The sequence below is a fragment of the Tribolium castaneum genome, chromosome 7, assembly GCF_031307605.1.
Source record: "Tribolium castaneum strain GA2 chromosome 7, icTriCast1.1, whole genome shotgun sequence".
Lineage (NCBI taxonomy): Eukaryota > Metazoa > Arthropoda > Insecta > Coleoptera > Tenebrionidae > Tribolium > Tribolium castaneum.
This window is the reverse complement of record NC_087400.1, coordinates 2,935,521-2,957,431: the sequence shown is the minus strand read 5'-3', so window position 1 is coordinate 2,957,431 and position 21,911 is coordinate 2,935,521. Positions and strand designations below refer to the sequence as shown.

At 31.2% G+C, this 21,911-nt stretch overlaps 1 protein-coding gene across 5 annotated transcripts in view; it reads right to left on the bottom strand.

Annotated features, from left to right (window-relative positions):
* Positions 1–21,911, bottom strand: part of RhoGEF3 (Rho guanine nucleotide exchange factor 3) — an 84,706-nt gene that overhangs the window by 31,466 nt on the left and 31,329 nt on the right. For 2 of the 5 annotated variants that reach the window (XM_064357965.1, XM_064357964.1), the window contains exons 3-6: positions 18,838–18,962; positions 14,737–16,080; positions 11,555–12,043; positions 2,590–2,643 (exon numbers count right to left, since the gene is read on the bottom strand). In XM_064357965.1, the coding sequence (XP_064214035.1) occupies positions 2,590–2,643; positions 11,555–12,043; positions 14,737–16,080; positions 18,838–18,962 (2,012 nt within the window). Of the gene's footprint in view, positions 1–2,589; positions 2,644–11,554; positions 12,044–14,736; positions 16,081–16,208; positions 16,232–18,683; positions 18,804–18,837; positions 18,963–21,911 lie in introns of those variants that run through there. The other 3 variants (XM_015984796.2, XM_064357967.1, XM_064357966.1) reach the window with 3 other exon arrangements.

The following is a 21,911-nucleotide window of genomic DNA, read 5'->3' as shown; positions in this document are numbered from 1 at the left end:
AGTAATTACTCGCAAAAGTTTGTTAACTGTCAAAGGGAAATACGCGTTATTGGCTTTACGTCCATCAAATTCGAGATTAAGTTGTTTATTCATCAATTACAAGAAAAGTTGTGCGTAATTATCGCCGCGTTTGTGGGCTTTCTAACCAAGGATGTGTCTTAATTAGCGCGGATTTTTAAGGTTTACAGAAGTAATTGGGCCAATTAGTGGCAAATAGCCTAGTTGTGATTAAAAAAAAACGAAAAATAAGCGGAAACGACAAAAATGAAGATCCAAAACGTTTTTTGAAGAAATCTTAAAAAGGCTAAGGAAACATTATAAAAAAATATAAAAAATAACAAAAATAAGTTTTTGGATTTAAAAACAAAGAATAAACGCAAATAAATATATAAAAAAATAAACACTCAAAAGCAAAATAAGAAAAAATCAAACAACTTCAAAATTTGTATAAATAAAAGTCATTTTTGCAGAAAGAAAATGAAAAAATAAGAAAATAGAACAAATAATAAAAACAAAAAAACGTAAGCGAGCGTCTGGTAAAATACAGAGACAAATTCCTTATTTCAAGTCAAAGTCAATCATTTCTGAATGATATTCTGAGGATAACATTGATAAAATGTTCTAATTTACCATCAAAGTGACAAAAAAATGTGATAATTCCCTTATTTCGATGATAATAACTTCCCAATCAATCAACAATCAAAGAAAAACATTATATGATAAGTTCTGATGACATAATTGGATGATATTCTGATGATAAAAATAATGATAATTTAATAATTTATCATATCAATGGATTAAAAGCTATCATTGATGATATTTTTGTTATAAAAACACTGATAATTTCCCAATTTATATAACGACAGTGAAAAAAAATGTGTATCGATTATTTATCTCAAACTATGATAATATTATTCAATATCAAATATTATCATGATGATATTCTGACGATAGAACAGTGATAATTTCCTAAGTTATCATAAAAAATTAAACATTATGACATTTTTTGTATGTCAAGCTAAAATCAATCTATTTGATAAAAAAACGATGATAATTTATCTTTTTACAACAAAATTAAGAAAAATTATTTCATAATATTCTGAGGATAGCAATGAGAAAATTCGAATTTATAATCAAAAGTAACAAAAATATAGGGTATCATAGTCAACTCAAGTTGATAATCTTTTGATGATAAAACGATGATAATTCCACAATTATTATCAAAATTAAAAATTGGTTTTGAATACTTTATTTCAAGGTAAACCCTATCATTTTCAAGCCAGTTCAGTGATATTTTGATGATAATTTATCATATCAAAATTTGTGATATTTTTATCATAAAAACGATTATAATTTCCCAATTTCTACAACCATAGACAAAAAATGGTATTTGATATATTTGAGTAAAATCGGTCATTTATGAATATATTTGATGATACTTTGATAATGATAAAACAATGATAATTTCTTAATTGATATTGATGATAATTCCTAAATCAATAACCAAGTAAATAATTCATTAGTTTTTTTGAGGATGGCAACAGTTATCATCATAATTATTTCAAATTGAATTTTGATGATAAAAAAATGATAATGAATCGATATGATGGTTAAAAACGATGATAATTCCATTGATTATAAGCAGGTAATTTATTATTTGTAGCCAAAATTGATCATTTCTGATGATAAAAAACTTTTAAACCAATAAAAATAATATTTAAAATGAACAAAGTGGCCAAAAAACCATAAACTACAAGTAAAAAAAATGTAAAAATGGCTCAAACGTCAATGAAACAGATGTGAAAGATTGACAACAAAAACAAACCAGAAATAGAATTCTAAATGAGTTAAAGTATAAATAGAAATAAAAAAACATGAGAAATGTTGCAATCTGGGTCATTTGAAAATACGTCAAAATTAATTATAAATTACGTTAATAACAACAATTCCACGAAAGCTGACGAGCTTTTAATACGTAAAAATGTGCCGACTGTACAAAAAACTTCAACTTTATTTGAGGAGATAACTGTGAAAAATATAGTGGCAAAACTTCAACTTTATACACACTCCACGTGCACGTTTTTTTTTTTTTTCTTACATGGTGGCACGCCTCAGAGGCCGTTTCTCCCCCAGTTCATCCCTAAGCAAACAACCACCGCTTGGTAAACATTCAAGTGAGGAAAACCGGCACATGCCTCTGTCACTTTTCCCAACAACACACTCTGCCATCGCGTCTTTGTTCACCACTCTCCCATAGCAGCACGCACCATAGCTGATCCTGCATCGGAATCACCAACCAAACTGTTTCCTCTCGTTCGTCTTTAGCGCCATCTGTACATAGAGGCGATTTTCGCGCGTTCGTGCGTTCGGCAAACATCGGAAACACCTGTTGGGAGGATTACGTAAGGCGGCCTTGAACCTGCGCCCTCTTTGATTGGGTTCTTTCAAACGAACAAACGGCAATCGCATGCTTTTTCGGGGGGTTTAAGTACTTATAATAATTAATAACATAACAGAGGACATACAAGGTGTGCTCAAATGATGCGAAAATTGTGTTAGTATACATTTAGAGGGGGTTTTTGAATTTACCCAATGTGAGGCGATTGCTCTTCCTCGCTCACTTCGCCGACGACCGGAAGGGCACTAGAGAATAAAATAAGAGAGTGAAAAATAGCAAAGGGAGCTAGAGAAAGTGTGAAAGAAAATGGAGAGAGAGAGAGAGAGAGAGTAAAGGTCAAATTCTATCGAAGCGAACAAATCAATAATTTTAAAATATGCAACTTTTTGGCGAATTATTCGGTGCCATTACATATATGAAACAAAATTTTAAATAAATCGGGCTTTAGGGTGCGTTTTTGTTGGAGTTTTTTATTTTTCCCGCAGGAATTTTGCACAAATTGGGGAAAATCGATTCGGGCTTAAATTCGCAGAAAAATTGCAGAATTTTTGGTTTTGAAAGACCAGAAATTCTGAAATTCAAATAGCAACATTTTTAGAAAAGTTGTTAAAAAATTGCATTTTGAATTCGTATTTTTTTGAATTCATAAGTAAAAATTCTAATTTTTTGAATTCTGAATTTGTGAATAGAAATCCGGAGTTTAAATGCAAAATAGTTCTACATTTTAATGTTCCCATCTTCAAAAATTCTCTAATGTACAAGGAAATAATGAAATCCCAGTTTTTGAAAATTTATCGGATTTTATGTTTGATCTAATGTTTTTTATTCTTCTTTTTTTACATTTCTGGAATTGGAAATTATCCTTGATTTCTATATTTTCGAGATTTTAAAATCATTGAATAGTTTCAGCTTCTATTCACATTTTCAGAATTTTTTTTGTACACAATAAAATAAAGAATTCTTCGTTTTTTGGAAATTATGTTTGATCTAATGTTTTATTATTCCTCTTTTTACACTTCTTGATTTAGAAAATATCAAAAATTTCTAGATTTCTACAGATTTTGAAATTATTTAATAGTTTTATGTTCTAATCTTTACATCTTCAAAAACTCTCTGCTATACAAAAAAATGTAGTAAAACCTTTCAGCAACGGACACCGACGAGGAACCTTTAGTTGTCCGTTGTGGAGAGGTGTCTGTTACACGGAGGTTTCACTGTATAAATGTTTCTGAGACTTTATCGGAATTTATGTTTGATCGAATGTTTTATTATACATCTCTTTTACGTTTCTAAAGCCAGAAGTTACCGAAAATTGCTATATTTCCGAAATTTTGAAGTTATTTTATAGTTTTAGGTTCTAATCTTCGCATCTTCAAAAACTCTTCAATACACAAAAAAAAAGAAATCCTAGTTTCTGAAAATTTATGTTTGTTTCAATATTTTTTTATTCTTTTTTTTACATTTCTAAAATTAGAAGTTATCGAAGATCTCTATATTTCCGAGATTATGAAGTTATTAAGATTCTAATCTTTACATCTTCAAAAACACTCTAATACCATGCAAGAAAATAATGAATTCCTAGTTTCTGAGAATTTATGTTTGATCCAAAGTTTTATTATTCTTTTTTTTACATTTCTAAAACCAGAAGTTATCGAAAATTTCTATATTTCCGAAATTTTGAAGTTATTTTATAGTTTTAGGTTCTAATCTTCGCATCTTCAAAAACTCTTCAATACACAAAAAAAAAGAAATCCTAGTTTCTGAAAATTTATGTTTGTTTCAATATTTTTTTATTCTTTTTTTTACATTTCTAAAATTAGAAGTTATCGAAGATCTCTATATTTCCGAGATTATGAAGTTATTAAGATTCTAATCTTTACATCTTCAAAAACACTCTAATACCATGCAAGAAAATAATGAATTCCTAGTTTCTGAGAATTTATGTTTGATCCAAAGTTTTATTATTCTTTTTTTTACATTTCTAAAACCAGAAGTTATCGAAAATTTCTATATTTCCGAGATTTTGAAGTTATTTAATAGTTTTAGGTTCTAATCTTCACATCTTCAAAAACTCTTCAATACACAAAAAAATGAAATCCTAGTTTCTGAAAATCTATGTTTGTTTCAATATTTTTTATTCTTTTTTTTACATTTCTAAAATTAGAAGTTATCGAAGATCTCTATATTTCCGAGATTATGAAGTTATTAAGATTCTAATCTTTACATCTTCAAAAACACTCTAATACCATGCAAGAAAATAATGAATTCCTAGTTTCTGAGAATTTATGTTTGATCCAAAGTTTTATTATTCTTTTTTTTACATTTCTAAAACCAGAAGTTATCGAAAATTTCTATATTTCCGAGATTTTGAAGTTATTTAATAGTTTCAGGTTCTAATCTTCACATCTTCAAAAATTCTTCAATACACAAAAATATAATGAAATTCTAGTTTCTGAAAATTTATGTTTGTTTCAATATTTCTTTATTCTTCTTTTTTACATTTCTAAAATTAGAAGTTATCAAAGATCTCTATATTTCCGAGATTATGAAGTTATTTAGATTCTGATCTTCACATCTTCAAAAACTCTAATACTACGCAAGAAAATAATGAATTCCAAGTTTCTGAGATTTTATGTTTCATCCAAAGTTTTATTATTCCTTTCTTTACATTTCTAAAACCAGAAATTATCGAAAATTTCTATATTTCCGAAATTTTGAAGTTATTTCATAGTTTTAGGTTCTAATCTTTACATCTTCAAAAACTCTTCAATACACAAAAATAATGAAATCCTAGTTTCTGAAAATGTATGTTTGTTTCAATATTTTTTTATTCTTCTTTTTTACATTTCTAAAATTAGAAGTTATCGAAGATTTCTATATTTCCTAGATTTTGAAATTATTTAGATTCTAATCTTCACTTCTTCAAAAATTCTCTAATACACAAAACATTAATGAATTCCTAGTTTCTAAGAATTTATGTTTGATCCAATGTTTTTTTATTCTTCTCTTTTACATTTCTATTACCAGAATTTATCAAAAATTTCTATATTTCTGAGATTTTGAAGTTATTTCATAGTTTTAGGTTCTAATCTTCACATCTTCAAAAACTCTTCAATACACAAAATATAATGATATCCAGTTTTCTGAAAATTTATGTTTGTTTCAATATTTTTTTATTCTTCTTTTTTACATTTCTAAACTCTAAATTTCCGAGATTTTGAAGTTATTTAGATTCTAATTTTCACATCTTCAAAAATTCTCTAATACACAAAAAATTAATGAATTCCTAGTTTCTGAGAATTTATGTTTGATCAAATGTTGCGTTATTCTTTTTTTTTACATTTCTAGAATTAAACGGAATCGGGAAAAAAATTGTACGTAATATTATGTGCATTAGAAAAAATCTATTATTTCTTAACTCTTGGCTGCGCTCACTCGTTTTGGCAAACATTATGCCCGTTAAACAAAGCCTGTATAACTGACGTAAAAAACTGTTAAGTTTTGTATCTTAATTGGTAAAAATCGAGAAAAAAATAAAAACTTGTGCTTCTAAGCTGGAAAATTTACATTCTCTATTCGGAACCAAAATTAAGCCTTTATTAAAGGTCGAATGCTTTCCAAACCCCGTGTATTTTTCTTGCATTTGCATACCAAAATTGACATTTCCGAATATGAAATTCGAAACAAGCCCACTTCGTTAAAATTTCACCCCTTAGCCTTGAAAGCTCCGATTTATAATAAACCAGCTGTTTTCAAGGGTCCGGAAACACGTCGTACGACAAAGAGAGCTTGTAAAAATCCAAGAAATTCAATATGTAAAGGCCGGAAACTGCGACAAACCCACTCCTTATCCTTCGATTGAAAGTTTATCGATCAACTCGAGTCATTAATATTTCCTTTTGTGCATCAACTCGATCGGATTAAAAGGATTATGGAGCAGCAAAGCTGCTCGTATCGATCACTTCTCCTTTGTTTGACTAGAGCCGAAATTAAAAACTCACTCTCTTGTTGGAAATTTATTAAATTTATTTCGAATGCACACATGAGTGCATAATTGAGATTCCGAAGCAAGGTAAACGTCTTTTTGAGCTTTGGAAAGCTGCTCAAAAAAACACTTTATCCTCCTTGAATTATTCAGAGAGATCAGAATACAAACACGAGATTAGACTCATCACAATCTCCTCTTACACACGAAACAAACCGCATTTCTCACAAATCGCGGTTTTGTTCAACTAATTTAAGTTTCATTGCTTTGACTTTGAAAATTGTTTGTTGCCTATCTAATCATTGATTTTTCATCACTTTGTCAAGGTATTAAGGTAATGGCCCTTTGGGAAATTTGCCAACGTCTCGTAAGAGCGCCCCGTGTTAACTACATATTAAAACAAACTTGAATTAAATATAGGGACGGCGGAAAGTTTTCTTTTTATCTGATAACACGAGACGTAATTAATTCCTTACCGTCTGTGGCTTTTGTCGGCTTAGAAATGACGCTTTTAAGCACAAAGGCGGAAATTTAATTAGCCTTCTTACGGTATTTACGCGTTTTAATTTAATTATGATTACGTCCATTTTTTACGGAAAATGTAAATGCGACGGAGAATTTTGTTGTTTTTTATGGATTTCGGTTTATTCCTGAATTCAAAATGTGAATTTTGTATTGAAAATTTTCCGGTTTAAATTTTGGAGTTAAATTTTCAGCACATAGATTAAATAATAACGAGGTAAACTAACAAATTGTAAGAAATTGGGTTTAAGGAACGAAAATTTTGAGCTTAAACGCAAAATTCTATAATGTCTCCACAAAAGTAATAAAGTTTAACTAAACGAAATTTACGGTTAATTAACTAGAATTTTCGTATTGATGTTAAGTTGCTAATTTTAACTACAAATTTTTGAAGTTGTGGGTTTGAAACTGACTTTTAGAGCTAGAATTTGTTAGTTTGTTTAGTTAACCTTAGGTTTAATTTGGATATTATGACGAAAAATTTAAGTTTTTATTTAAAAATTTTAACAAAACCTCGCAAAAACATTTCAAAAATTCCAAAAATTGTATTTTTTTGAGCAAAATTTTGGGAAAAAACTGAGTTCAAAGGCGTATAAATAATAAACACTCAAAAAAGCACAAATAAAGTACTGAAATGTGTTAATTAAGTAGCAAACATCAAATATTGAGCTTTTTTAGATTTTTTTGCGATATTTTGACTTTCTTGGATAAACGTAATTTGCATAATAGTTGATTCTTCGACGCTACTTAGCAAAGTCTCGCAAAAAAACTCAAGAACGATCTAAAATGACCAAAAAATGCAAAAATAACACCACAATTTCAATCTAATGTTGTTAAGTGGTTTTTAAGTTTTTTTGAAACACGAGTAAAAAGAATAAAAAACGCCCAAAAAAGCAAAAATAAAATAATTTTAACCTAAGGTTTTCACCTTTTTAACGGATACGAGCAAAAACATATTAGTATTAAAGCGTTCAAAAAAAAATAAAAAATAAAAATAAAGTCATTTTAGATTTTTTGGCGATTTTGCGACTTGTTTTGGTTGAAAATTTACAAAATACGTGCGTTTTGGACTGAAAAATGTGTTAGAAATAATTACACTAATCCTTCTTAGCAAGTTCTCACAAAAAAAGCTCAAAAAGCAAAGATTTTTTTGGAAAATTTTGTCAAAATAGAGCGTTTCTGACTGTGAAAAACGCCCGATAAAACCAAAATTAAAATGATTTGAGGCTAAAACTCAAAAACTCAAAAAACTTAAAAAATGCTCAAAAAATACAAGAAAAACTGAAAGTTTAACTAATTTAGTTGAATTTTTTTGACAAATTACGCACAATAGTAAAACGTTTCTGTGAAAAAAACGCCCAAAGAGCAAAAAGTAACCAAATCCAAAGTTAAAATTTTACTTTCTTTGAACAAAATCTTGCAAAAAAAATTTTAGTTTTGGAACTGAATTTTTTAACCAAATTTTCAGAACATAAAATTTTGAGGTAAAGTTGTAAACCTTTTGAGGTAAAGTTGGCAGTGAAACTGTACTTTTAACAGACTCACCCTGTAGACGTTACAGTCCAATTTAAGTAGAAAATTCCGTCCAGAGACAAAATTTTATTATAAATTTGACCTCAGCAATTTGGAGCAAACACTAGACAAATATATATTTTAGTGCGGCACTTATCTTTTGTTATTTTCCCTTGTTTCCTTCAAATTTCACTCAACCGTCGCATAATTTAGCCAAACAAAGGCCAACGAAAGGCACTTCAGAACGTTTCCATATTTATATGAAAAAATATTTCTAAATTGTGGTAATAAGAGAACAAGTGAAAGCTTTATTGATTTGTCCTGAAGACTGCGAAGAGTTGATTCGCGATTTATTTGGATATAATGATAGTACATCTAAGCAGCTTTCTTGCAATTCCTTTTTGAAACAAACTGTATTACATCGGCGACGAAAGTGAAATTCTTGCTACTAGAAATACGAGTTTTTCTCTTTGCAATAAAAGGTCAAAGACTTGGTCTCGGTCTAATCTGGAGTAATATTTGCTTGCAATCAGATAAGTTATTTCAGCTTCAACCTCCCACACACGAACCTCAGATCTTCGCTCTAATGGCGAGATCATTAAGCATTTTTCTGTGTATAAAGTATGCGAACAAGGTCTGGCTATAACCTGTTACACGGAGCTACCGGAGTGTTATACGGAATAAATCAACCGCATATTTCCATAATTAATTTCGTAGCGAAAATGTCAAAGGACGTAGCTTTTCAAGTTTATTTAGCACGGATATTGCATTTAGGGAATTTCATTAAAACAGATACAGTTTATTTCGGCGTTGTCAATAATTTTCCAAAATTTCACCTGGCGCCACCTACTGACACAATTAAAGGACGACCCCTCCTTAAAAAATTCAATGTCATTCATTCACCGTTAAATCAATTAACATTGTAAATGGCTCAGCGAAAGTGAGATTATTTGAGTGTTGTGATGATGACCTCTTCTTAAACCTTGACTGGGCCCAGAGCGACCATATGGTCGGACGATGGGTTACATAACCCAACCTCAATTTCTCCAGAATTTTTAGCAAAAAAATTAAACCGAAGTCAAAGCATTACAATTTTTACAGGAAACTCAGTTTCAAACCGAAAATTTTTTTCGGGTTTTAAATAGTAATTTAACGTCAAAACCAAAATTCCGGTTAACTAATTGTAAATTTCGTTTCTAAATTTAAACTCAAACATTCGTAAATTAAGTGTTTACTTCACTTATTAAACTTATATTTGCTATTTTAAAAAACAGTTTAAGAATTTCTCATTTTGAGCTCAGAATTTTGGTTTCTTAAACCACATTTTAACTAGGAATTCACAAGTTTTCCTCAGAATTTTACGTACTGAAGATTTAACGTCATAACAAAAAATTGAGCCCTACTTTCTTACTTTTGTGGAGAAATTATCGAATTTTGCGTTTTAACCCAGAATTTTGGTATCTTAAACCTCTTTTTAACTTAAAATTTACAAGCTTACCTTAGAATTCTACTCAAAAATTTGCATTTAAGCTCGAAATTAGGACTTCCAAAGCCCGAATTTGCAAATTCGTTTAAAAATTTAGTCCTTTGATCGTGACCTGAGTACTTATTTAACATTTACAATTTATACTGTGTGCTAATTTTGTTAACAATTTGAGGAATTTTGCCCTTTAAGTTTAAAATTTTGGTTTCTTAAACTAAAATTCTGGTTAATTAACTGCAAATTTTGTTGCACAACTTAAGCTTTCGTTCGTGAATTTCACTAATTTTAAAGCAAACCTAAGCAGAATGCATTTTTAACTCAGAATTCTTGTTTTGGAAATCTAATATTTAGTTAGAATTTGCAAGTTAACGCTAAAATTCTAGCATTAACCATCATAGTTAGATTACGTGTTTTACAATAGCAATTTAACGCCAAAACGAAAATTCTAGTTAATTAACCGTAAATTTCGTTTACTTAAACTTTATTACTTCGTGAATTGAGCACTACTTCTTTACTTTTGTGGAGAAATTATTTAATTTTGCGTTTTAAGCTCCGAATTTTGGTTTCTTAAACTGCCTTTTAACTTAAAATTTACAAGTTTACCTTAAAATTCTACATTTAAGTCGGAAATTAGGATCTCCAAAGCCATAATTTGCTGAATTCGGGTTAAATATTTGTAAATTTCGTTTAAAAATTTAATCCTTCGATCGTGAACTGAGTACTTATTTACCTTATACTATGTCCAAATTTTGTTAACAACCTGAGGAATTTTGCCCTTTAAGTTTCTTAAACTAAAATTCTGGTTAATTAATTGTAAATTTTGTTGCACAACTTAAGCTTTCGTTCGTGAATTTCATTAATTTTAAAGCAAACTTACACAGATTGCATTTTTAACTCAGAATTTTCGTTTCAGATATCTAATATTTAGTTAAAATTTGCAAGTTAACGCTGGAATTTTAGCTTTAAAAGTCAGTTTACAAACCCAATATTTTAAAAATTGGTAGTTAGATTACGATTCTGGTTTTAACCGTAAATCTCGTCCAAAAACTCCAATTTTCACCGTTTATGTGTGACATTTTTTACAAATTGAAGAAAAACTGATTAAAAATTAATCAGTGCGACAAAATGAAACCTGAAAAATAAACTCTAAATTCTAAGTTTCTCTCAAAATTTTTTTTTTTAACACAACTGTGACAATTAGTATGTGCGCTTAAAATTTTCCACCATTTCAAAATAAAATTAATTTTAAACAATAACCCGATAAATAAATACAAGGTAGAAAAATGTAAACATTTTCGTTTCATTACCGCTTGATAGAACCTGACCCTTCCTAAACACCACCGAATCCATCCCTCAATTTTTAGTGCCACTTCACCCCTTAATCAAATTACAAACAACCGCTCAATACCCCGACCTTGACACCTACACTCAACTAAAAAAAAAACGAAGGAAAACGTTTCGATCTTAATTAAATCATCATCAGGCCTCAACTTTGAAGGTGATGAATATTGAAGCCTGATGACGATTTACTTAAAATCGAAACGTCGCTAAAAATATAAAGCCTGATGATGATTTAATTAAAATCGAAACGTCGCTAAAAATATAAAACTCCTTCGAAAAAATTCAAAAAAAAAAACTACAACACCAAACCTACCCTTGCTGCTGCCCGACGCTCAGAAACGACTTGGGCAGCGACATGGACCTTTGCTGCGACTCCAAGAACCCATTGCTCCTCTCCTCCGTGGGCGCACTCCCTGGCCGCTTGCCCCCGTCCCCCAGGTCCTCGGGCGTGGACGCGCCCGATGTTTTTTTCGCCACTGTTGTCAACCACACTTCACTACCACTGGACGAGCCACTGACCGTGCCAAAGTTGGCGCCCTTTTCGGGCACTTTGGGCCGATGGGTTGGGTAGCTTTGGGACGAACGCATTATGGACTCGCGATGGGCGCAGTGCGGCCAAAAGTCGCACGTTTCGGACGTGCATGGGTTCTTGGGGGGCTCCTGGGGCCCGAAGACGTGCTTCGGGCCGAGGGGCAGGTTGGGGGTCGTGGAGCCACGATGGAGGACTTTGGGACGCTCTTTTTTCGGGAAGTAAGAGCTCGGTTTTTGGACTTCTTTGTCTTCTTTTGACATGCTGTTGTACCTTTAATGAGCGGGGGTGAGGGAGGGGTGATGGTATTGATGGTGGTACTGCCATTGTCAGTTTTTGACAGTGATGTTTGAATTGTCAAGAAATTTTTTTTAATCAAAAACGTGATCGTGTAAGAATTTTTTTTTCAGTTTGTTTCAAATTCTTTCTTTTTTTGCTTTAATAATTAATTTTTTAAAATGTCAAGGAAAATCCAATTGTCAACCTCAACACAGCTTAGCTAATAATAAATGGTCACTTCATCTTATCACTTTTCGTTAAAAATAAGCTGAAAAATCATTAAAGTAACTCGAAGTTTACGTTACTTTTGCTTTTTTAGTAAAATATTAAATTCTTACCGTCTTTCTTCTTTAGTTTACCTTTTTTTGTCAAACTCTCGAAACTATTGTCTATGACGTGAATGTGAAATAATTTTGAAAAATAGTGAAATGCAATTGGCAAAGTAAAAAGACCAAAAGAAAAATACTGTAAAATTACTTTATGATTTGGTTCATATCCGGCTCGAAGGACCATAACCCCGAGTTCTGACTCAAACATATATTTTTTTGGGTACTTTAAAACAACATTGTGAAAATTTTGCTGAAGCAAAACTTAATTATAATGTGACTATATTTTACGAAATTTCCTCAAAAAGCTAAAAATTTATTTGACCTTGTGAAAATAGGTAATTTTTTAATTTTTTTGAGCATTTTAGCGCACTATTTTGTGAATTTCTTTAAAAAAAAGTAGGAATGTCACCAAATTGATCCTAAAATTGTTTTATCTCTGCTTTCTTTGAATGATTTAGTACTTTAGTTTTGCTTTTTTGAGTTATACCCAAAAAAAAAGTCAAAACGATTCAAATTTAGCTTTGAAATGGCTATTTTTGCTTTTTTCGAGGGATTTTAACTCAGAAACACTGCATTTTTACGAAATATCCCGTAAAATAAAAAAGCAAAACGCAACTATTTTGTGAATTTTTTGCCAAAAATGTTGGAATATCGCTTAACTAAATCTAAGATGGCTTTAAATTTTTATAATGATTTAGTACTTTATTTTTTTTTTGTTTTGAGTAACTGGATTTTTGATTCCAGCTTTGTTCTTAAAGTTTTGCTCAAAATACAATTTTTTTAAATTTGTATTAGCTTTTTTTCACTCAAAAAAAATTTATTTTTACGAGATTAAAAGAAAAGCCAAAAATGTTGTGATGTTTTTACTTTTGTGAACGTTTTAGATTCTGTTTTTTGGGCCAAATATTTAGTTTTTTTGCACAATTTTACTACATTGAGTCTAAAAATCATTAATTTAACTTAAAAGTTAACTTTTAACTTGCCTTTTTTTGGGATATTTTTTATCAAATCCGCAACTATTTCGTGAATTTTTATCCAAAAAGTCGGAATCTTCTAGCATTTTAGTTCAATGTTTTAGCTTTTTCCGGGCATTTTTTTCTTAGTGTTTTATTTTTACGAAATTTTTCAAAAAAAATCTACGGATAAGTCTAATTTTTTTTTACTTTTTGAATTTTTTAAGCGTTTTTCGAGCACTTTTTTACTCGAATACGCAACTATTTTGCTTTTATTCATTTTAGACGTTTTTGTTAGTATTTTATTATTATTTTTACTTTTGTGGATTTTTTCAAGTTCTTGAATTTAGCTTTTTTGCAAAATTTCACTCAATCGGGCCAAAAAAATACAAATTTTAATTTAAAATTAGTTTGTCTTTGCTTTTTTTGGCAGTTTTCACTCAGACACGCTTTATTGTTTTGCAAAATTTCTTTAAAAAGTCGAAAAATTATTTAAATTGATCAAAATTATTGTCGTTTTGCAATTTTTTAGCACTTTATATTGTTCTTTTGGCACTATTTTTATCAAATACTCAGCTATTTGGCAGTTTTTAATTATTTTTTTTGCATTCTTTAGACGTTTTAGTAGTTTACTTTGTTTTTTAAAGTATTTAAGCCTTTGATTTCACCGTTTTTCGTAAAATTCTACTCAAATCGGTCAAAAAAATACAAATTTAACTTTAAAATAACTTTGCCTTTGATTTTTGGGCGTTTTCCATTAAAAAAAGCTTTATTATTTTACCAAATGTTGCCTAGAGGCCAAAATAATGATTTAAATAGGTAAAAATTAGTGCTATTTTTGCATTTTTGAGCAGTTTAGTTCGTTTATAAACCAAAGAATCAGTTGTTTTCGCGAGATTTTACTAAACTGGGTCTCAAAAACCACTAATTGAGCTTTATAGAAGATTTAACTGCATTTTTTGGGACGTTTTTCAATCAAAAACGCGATTCTTTGGACATTTAAGTAGATTTTTTGTTAGGTCAGGTCAATTATTTTGAAAATTTTTATTCAAAAAGTGCTAATATATCGCCACTTAAATAAAAAATGTCGTCTTTATTTTTATTTTTTTTCAACGTTTCAGTACAATAAGTTAAAAAGGCAACTATTTCGCAAAACTTTGTCAAAATTAAGAGGAAAAGTAAAAAGTAAAAAAAGTTCAAACTATCGCCCCTAGACAAAAAATAAACTTGAATAGCTGCCCAAATGGAGAAAAGTACTATTTAACTATCACTATTAAACAGAGACAGCTGATAAAAAATCTTCAGACACGTCAATTTTTTGCGAAAAACCATAATTTTGGTCATTTTCTCGGTCAAAAACACCTGGCAGCACAAAAAAAACACCAAAAAAGTTGTACCATAGTACCTTTGCATTAGAAGCGCCTGTGCTGCAGCTCTCGTCCGACTCCCATAGAGAAAATTGCTAACAATCTCCGCCTCCCTCCTCAAATCCTCCTCCGTCAGCGTACTCTCCACCTTATTATGCCTCTTAACCTGCGTCCCCATCTTGATATTAGTCCGTTCCAAATGCTGGGGACTAACCCTCAGCGGATAATTTTTATCCGGCAATTGCAAACTCCTCGACCTCCTCACTCTTTGCTCCTCCTGCTGCTGGGGCATTTTGGCCCTGGCTGCCGTCCCCCTCCTCAGCTGCTGGGTGGAGCCCATGGGCGACCTGGAGGGAAACTCCGGACTGCTGCTGGAGGAGGAGCCCGGCGATGGGCAACTGGGGGTGGTTTCCCCAACCGTTGGTGTCTTGCGCAGCTGGCTGCGGTAGTACTGGAGGCGGTTGGGGCGGTTGGAGGGCGAGATCTTCTCCTTGGGGGGCGTGATATTGACCATGCTGATGTTGATGGAGGAGCTGTTATTGTCCTCCTCGTCCGCGTCTTCGTACACATCGATTGACGAATCGGTGTTTTCCGACAGTCTTGGCATAGCTGGACGATTGACACAGCTGTCTAGACTGCGAAACCCCATGGAGGAGGACGAAGAAGAGGAGGATTCGTGTCTTTGGACGAAGAGGAGTCGTCTAGCTGCTGTGGTGTCCTCCATGCTTTTGGTCTGGGGGATCCGACCTGTCCCTATATTGACTTTGCGGATTTGAGACGGCATTGACATTGACTTGACCTTGACGGCTTTGGGGGTGGGAGGCGGGCTTATTTCGTCGCTGTCTATGGCATTCGCCCTTGGGAGGAAGGGCGTTTTCCCGAAAAAAGTCCTAGTCTGAGTGCCCCCTCTCTTGTTCTTGTCTTGGAACGCCGGTGGGGGGGATATGATGGGCGTGACAGGTGGGGGGGAGAAATTCTCGGGTTTCTTCCCCTCGTTTAGAGACAAGTGGGCGGGTCTTGCCACCTCCCCCGGCTCACTATTGAAATGGTACTCCGATAATTTGATCCCCACCCTTCGACTGGGCTGGAAAACCCTTCGGTTCTCATCAAGTGACCGCTGCTGGACTTGCACCCACCCAGACCGCCCCAAATACACCCCATCGACCTCCCGGTCGCACCACCGCACCGGCGACAACTCCCGATTGACGCTGTTGAAGTTGTTCACCTCGCTGACGGAGTGGAAGTTGGAGGAGTTGCTCCATTTGTAGCCTCCACCACCTAGTGACTGGTGCTTGGTGAGGGTTTTGGGCTTGTAAGGGGCTGATTCCCACGGTGGGTCGGTGGAAGTGGCGCGGAGGTGCAGCACGGAGACGTTGGGACCTCTGGAAATAAGATGTGGGGGTTGTGGCTGATTTTGTATTAATGTGGACAATGAACTTGGCGCGGAGCGAGGCACGGGTGGGATGTTGCCATGTTTGGAGGATCCTTGGAATTTTATGCCTACGCTCACCTTCGCATGGAATATAACGGACGGGAAAGCAACGAAATTCACACAAAGTGACGTAAAAAAACAGGAAATTTAGAGAAAAACGCAACCTTCAGAAAAGAGGATTTTTGGTATTATGCCGTCGAACATGGAATTCCTGCTTTTAGTAAAAACAAAACAGAAAAGAAGAATAAAATATCCTGACACTGTCGAATAATAAAAATGAGAAATAAAAATAGCCCATTCTGGATAATTTAGGATTAAAAAATGACCAGAACAACTTCAAATTAGAGATTTTAAAACAATATTATGCCTCTTCTACATATATTTTTTTTATAGAATTAAATGAAATTTCGACTTATTATGATAAATTTAATTATGAAATCATAAAAAGTTGATTTTCCAAATTCACAGTTTTCTAATTTTGAACTAAAAATTATGCCTTCTGGACACAATATTCTGTTTTAAAATCGAAATTATGCCTTCTGGCCTAAAAATAAAATTAATAAATAATTAGAATTACTTTATATCTTGCTGAATTTTGGCTTAAAAATGACGTTATTTTAAAACTCGAAAGTGAAGATCATGAAATAATATTATGCCTCTACAACATATAATTTCGTTAATTTTAACAAAAGCAAATAAAATTGTTAGTTATTCTGGTAAAATTTGTTCTTATATCTTAAGATGTCATATGTTTTATTATTATTATTATTATTATTATTATTATTATTATTATTGTTATTAAAATGTAAATAACATAACGTTTTTAAATAAAATATAATGCCTTGTGGACTTAAAAATTTAATTTTATCAACAAAAGGCTAAAAAAAAAAAGTAATAAACAATTATTAAATTCTTTTTTGATCATCGTAAGTCTTTAACTGTTTTGGAAAAAAAATTTCAAAATTATAAATTTTCTATATTCAATAAAAATTATATTATGCCTTTCAAATACAAGTTTTTGCTTTATTTTTTGTAAAAAAAGATATCATTTTGACTTAGTGATGAATTCTTTTTTCTGACTTAAACTAATATTGCATTTTTCTGAATTCATAACACGGCATTTTGAAGTCAAAATTATGCCTTCAGACTATATTACTATTTGCAAAAAATTACAATTTATTACGAGTCGAATAATAAGAATAAAAAATAATAATTAATTACTTTAATTTATTTTGGGTAAATTAGCTTGAAAAAGGCAAAGAAACATTCGAAATTTAAGATAATAAAACAATATTATGCCTTTATAACATATATAATTTCGTGAGTTTTTAATAAAAAAATGATATTCTGAGTTATTCTATTAAATATTGTTCATTATTATTATTAAATTGATAAAGTAACATAACGCTGAGTTTTTAAATAAAATATAATGCCTTTTTGACTTAAATTTAATTTTATCAACACAAAGCTAAAAAAACGAGAAGTAATAAATACATATTTAAATTCATGCTTGATACTCGTAAGTCTTACTTTAACTTATTTTGGGTAAATTAGCTTAAAAAAGGCAAAGAAAATTTGAAATTTAAGATCGTAAAACAATATTATGCCTCTACAAGATATATAATTTGGTGAGTTTTTAATAAAAAAAAATTCAAACTCGTTGATTTGTTGAGAAATCGTTTAATTAACTGAAAAATTGAATTTGCGAATGCACAGTTGATGAATTTTTTTAATAAAAATTATGCCTTCTGGCCTCAGAAGTTTAATTTTACTTACAAATTTTAACAAAAGCTGAAAAAATTCTTGTTAACTCTTTGCTATAGTTTTAGGAAAATTTCAATTTCCAATCACAGATTTTCGTATTTTTTTTATTAAAAAAAAAACGCCGACTAGATCTGAAAAATTCATTCTTCTAACGTAAAAATTATTAATTCGAAATTATGCCTTCTGGTTCCAGAACATAGGATTTATCAATAAATTTCAATTTTGAGTCCAAAAATAAAGATAACTTAATTACTTCGTCATTTTAGAGAATTTCTAGCCACTCTTGTAACCAAATTACAAATTGGAACACGTTAATGTGTTTGACATCATAAAAAAACTATAATTTTTTCATCATTTTTGACATCCTAAAGGCGCATTTTTGGCCAAATTACAGCTTGCAGTTGCCCAAATTGTTGGAAATTTTGCACTTTAGGGCGCTATCGTTTCCAAATTAAAAAAAAAAATCAAATTATTTGACAGACTCCTGTCTCAGTTATTTGCCCACTTTTGCATTTAAAATCGGAAATATTAATTTTAACCCAGAAAGTCGGTTTTAGAAAGGATTTCAGTTATAAATCGTAAAATATAGAACCAAACTAATAAACAATTGCTTATATTTATTCCAATTAACTGTAGTTTGTATGAAAATTCAATTTTTTTACAAAATTTGGTCAAAAAAGTTTGAAATTCCTAACTTAGTCCAACTTAATAAAATAATAAAAAATGGTAATAAAAATAAAATAAACACGAAAAATGAAAAAACACTCGTTTCTCGCACAAAACAAACACCCGCTCGGAAACCTCTTGTAACTTCTCCTCCGCCAAACTTTGAATGGATCTCTTGTACGAATTAATAAAAATACTCGACCAAGTGCAAACATCCGAACGCAAATACTTAATTTTCACATTCCGGCACGTTTTTCCCCGGATTTTTTGCACTCACCTCGCAGCGGCCATGTCGGACTCCGCGGCTGGACTGATCCTAGTGTTGGAATTGCCTCTGACCGGTTCTTCAGAACCGGACACCCACCTCCTAGGTGGTGGTGCACTGGCGCTATCGACGCTCCTCTGCAAGAAAACACAATTCCACTCTCGGTTCAAGTCTTAATCTATTCAGAAATCGTCTCAAGTTTTGCGCAACTTGAGATAGAACAATATAACTAATCTTGATTGTTTTGGGATCAGGAGTAAGTTGGAGCGCGAGTTGAATTTTATCTAAGAGCAGATAAAATGCTTTCGAACTGTTTTTCCATAATTTAGTACATTCAAAAATGAGCGCTTGGAAGTTTCGAGTGCGCTTTTAAGTAATTTAGAACACGCGATACAAAGACATGAAAATGTCCAAAGTATTTTTTCGTTGTGAAAAATGGATCAGACACACAACAAAGTGGGAAATTTGCAAATTTTTGCTCTTGTTGTAGTGCTTTAAGCCGATGTAAATCACTCAAGTCGGATCAAAGAGAATTATTTATTACAGCCATTAGAACCGCATTAAACACATCGATGGTGGCGCTGAATAATAAATATTTCCAATTATTGGCCAAATTTGATGCTTTTTTAACAGTTTTTAGCAAAAACCAGCAGTTCAAGGAGACAGTAACTCCAGTATTTAACTTGTTTTGTTGTCTGTTTTATATTTCGCGAGTTATCCGAACTAACTGAAATTTTGCATACATACGTAATCTCAGTGATAATGCCATAATATTTAGTTTAGATCAAATTTTCTAATCACTAAATACATTTTTAACAAAAAATAACACTTCTAGTGTCTAGTAAACGAAAAATTGTAATTGAAAAAATTAATACATTGAAACCGGTCAATTACTTAGAGACTAAGTGTGACTGAAGTAGTTGGTCTTAAAGTCCTGCCTTTTTAAAAGCTTCTATTTAACTTGCTTTGTTGTTTGTTTTATATTTTGCGAGTCAAATTTGAGAAAATTCGAGTTATCCAAACTAACTGAAATTTTGCATACATACGTAATCTCAGTGATAATGCCATAATATTTAGTTTAGATCAAATTTTCTAATCAATAAATACATTTTTGACAAAAACTATCAGTTCTAATGTCTAGTAAACAAAAATTATAATTGAAAAAATGAATACATTGAAACCGGTCAATTACTTACAGACTAAGCGTGACTGAAGTAATTGGTCTTAAAGTTCTGCGTTTTTAGAAGATTTTATTTAACTTGCTTTAGTGTTTGTCTCATATTTAGCGAGTCAAATTTGAGAAGATTCAAGTTATCCGAACTAACTGAAATTTTGCATACATACGTAATCTCAGTGATAATGCAATAATATTTAGTTTAAATCAAATTTTCTAATCACTAAATACATTTTTAACAAAAAATAACAGTTTTAGTGTCTAGTAAACTAAAAATTATAATTGAAAAAATGAATACATTGAAACCGGTCAATTACTTACAGACTAAGCGTGACTGAAGTAATTGGTCTTAAAGTCCTACGTTTTTAGAAGCTTCTATTTAACTTGCTTTAGTGTTTGTCTCATATTTTGCGAGTCAAATTTGAGAGGATTCAAGTTATCCAGACTAACTGAAATTTTGCATACATACGTAATCTCAGTGATAATGCAATAATATTTAGTTTAGGTCATATTTTCTAATCACTAAATACATTTTTAACAAAAACTATCAGTTCTAGTGTCTAGTAAACTAAAAATTATAATTGAAAAAATGAATACATTGAAACCGGTCAATTACTTACAGACTAAGCGTGACTGAAGTAATTGGTCTTAAAGTCTTGCGTTTTTAGAAGCTTCTATTTAACTTGCTTTAGTGGTTGTCTCATATTTTGCGAGTCAAATTTGAGAGAACTCAAGTTATCCAAACTAACTGAAATTTTGCATACATACGTAATCTCAGTGATAATGCCATAATATTTAGTTTAGATCAAATTTTCTAATTAATAAATACATTTTTAACAAAAACTATCAGTTCTAATGTCTAGTAAAGTAAAAATTATAATTGAAAAAATGAATACATTGAAACCGGTCAATTACTTACAGACTAAGCGTGACTGAAGTAATTGGTCTTAAAGTCCTACGTTTTTAGAAGCTTCTATTTAACTTGCTTTAGTGTTTGTCTCATATTTTGCGAGTCAAATTTGAGAGGATTCAAGTTATCCAGACTAACTGAAATTTTGCATACATACGTAATCTCAGTGATAATGCTATAATATTTAGTTTAGATCAAAATTTCTAATTAATAAATACATTTTTAACAAAAACTATAAGTTCTAGTGTCTAGTAAACGAAAAATTATAATTGAAAAAATGAATACATTAAAACCGGTCAATTAATTAGAGATTAAGTGTCACTGAAGTAGTTGGTCTTAAAGTCCTGCCTTTTTAACTTGCTTTGTTGTTTGTTTAATATTTTGCGAGTCAAATTTGAAAAAATTCGAGTTATCCAAACTAACTGTAATCTTGCATACATACGTAATCTTCGTGATAAAGTAACAATATGATACGTTTTTATCAAAAAATCGGAAAATTTGGAGTCAAAATAAATTTTTTATATCTCGGAAAGTCTAACAACATAATCTTCTATTTGCATTTTTTCGGCGAACAAAAAGCGTATTTTCGTTTGAATTAGTTCGGCTTTTCGTTAAATTTTTAATAAATTGGGCGCTTAGTTTTCCTCAAATAAAACGTCTAGTTGAAATTTAATTAAGCGAAACACGATATGGGAAAGTTTTATTTTCGAAGCGAACGCGCGTTTATTAAACGTTCACTTACCCACATCTCGTTTATTTATAGCCAAACATCAAACAGAATGAAGACACAGCCAGCATTTAACTCAATTAAAAACCCATCGATTCCAAGATTTCAATGGCTTTCAAGAAGCCATCCATCATTTTCAAATACAATACTTTGAAGTGAGTGCCAAGTGTTTTCATGCGGAAAAATCGGCGTTATTAAAACGCCAATTGGCAAAAAAAATTTCCTTACGCACTTTTCTTTCGTTCTAACGAACCGAAAGTTATACATTTCTTTGC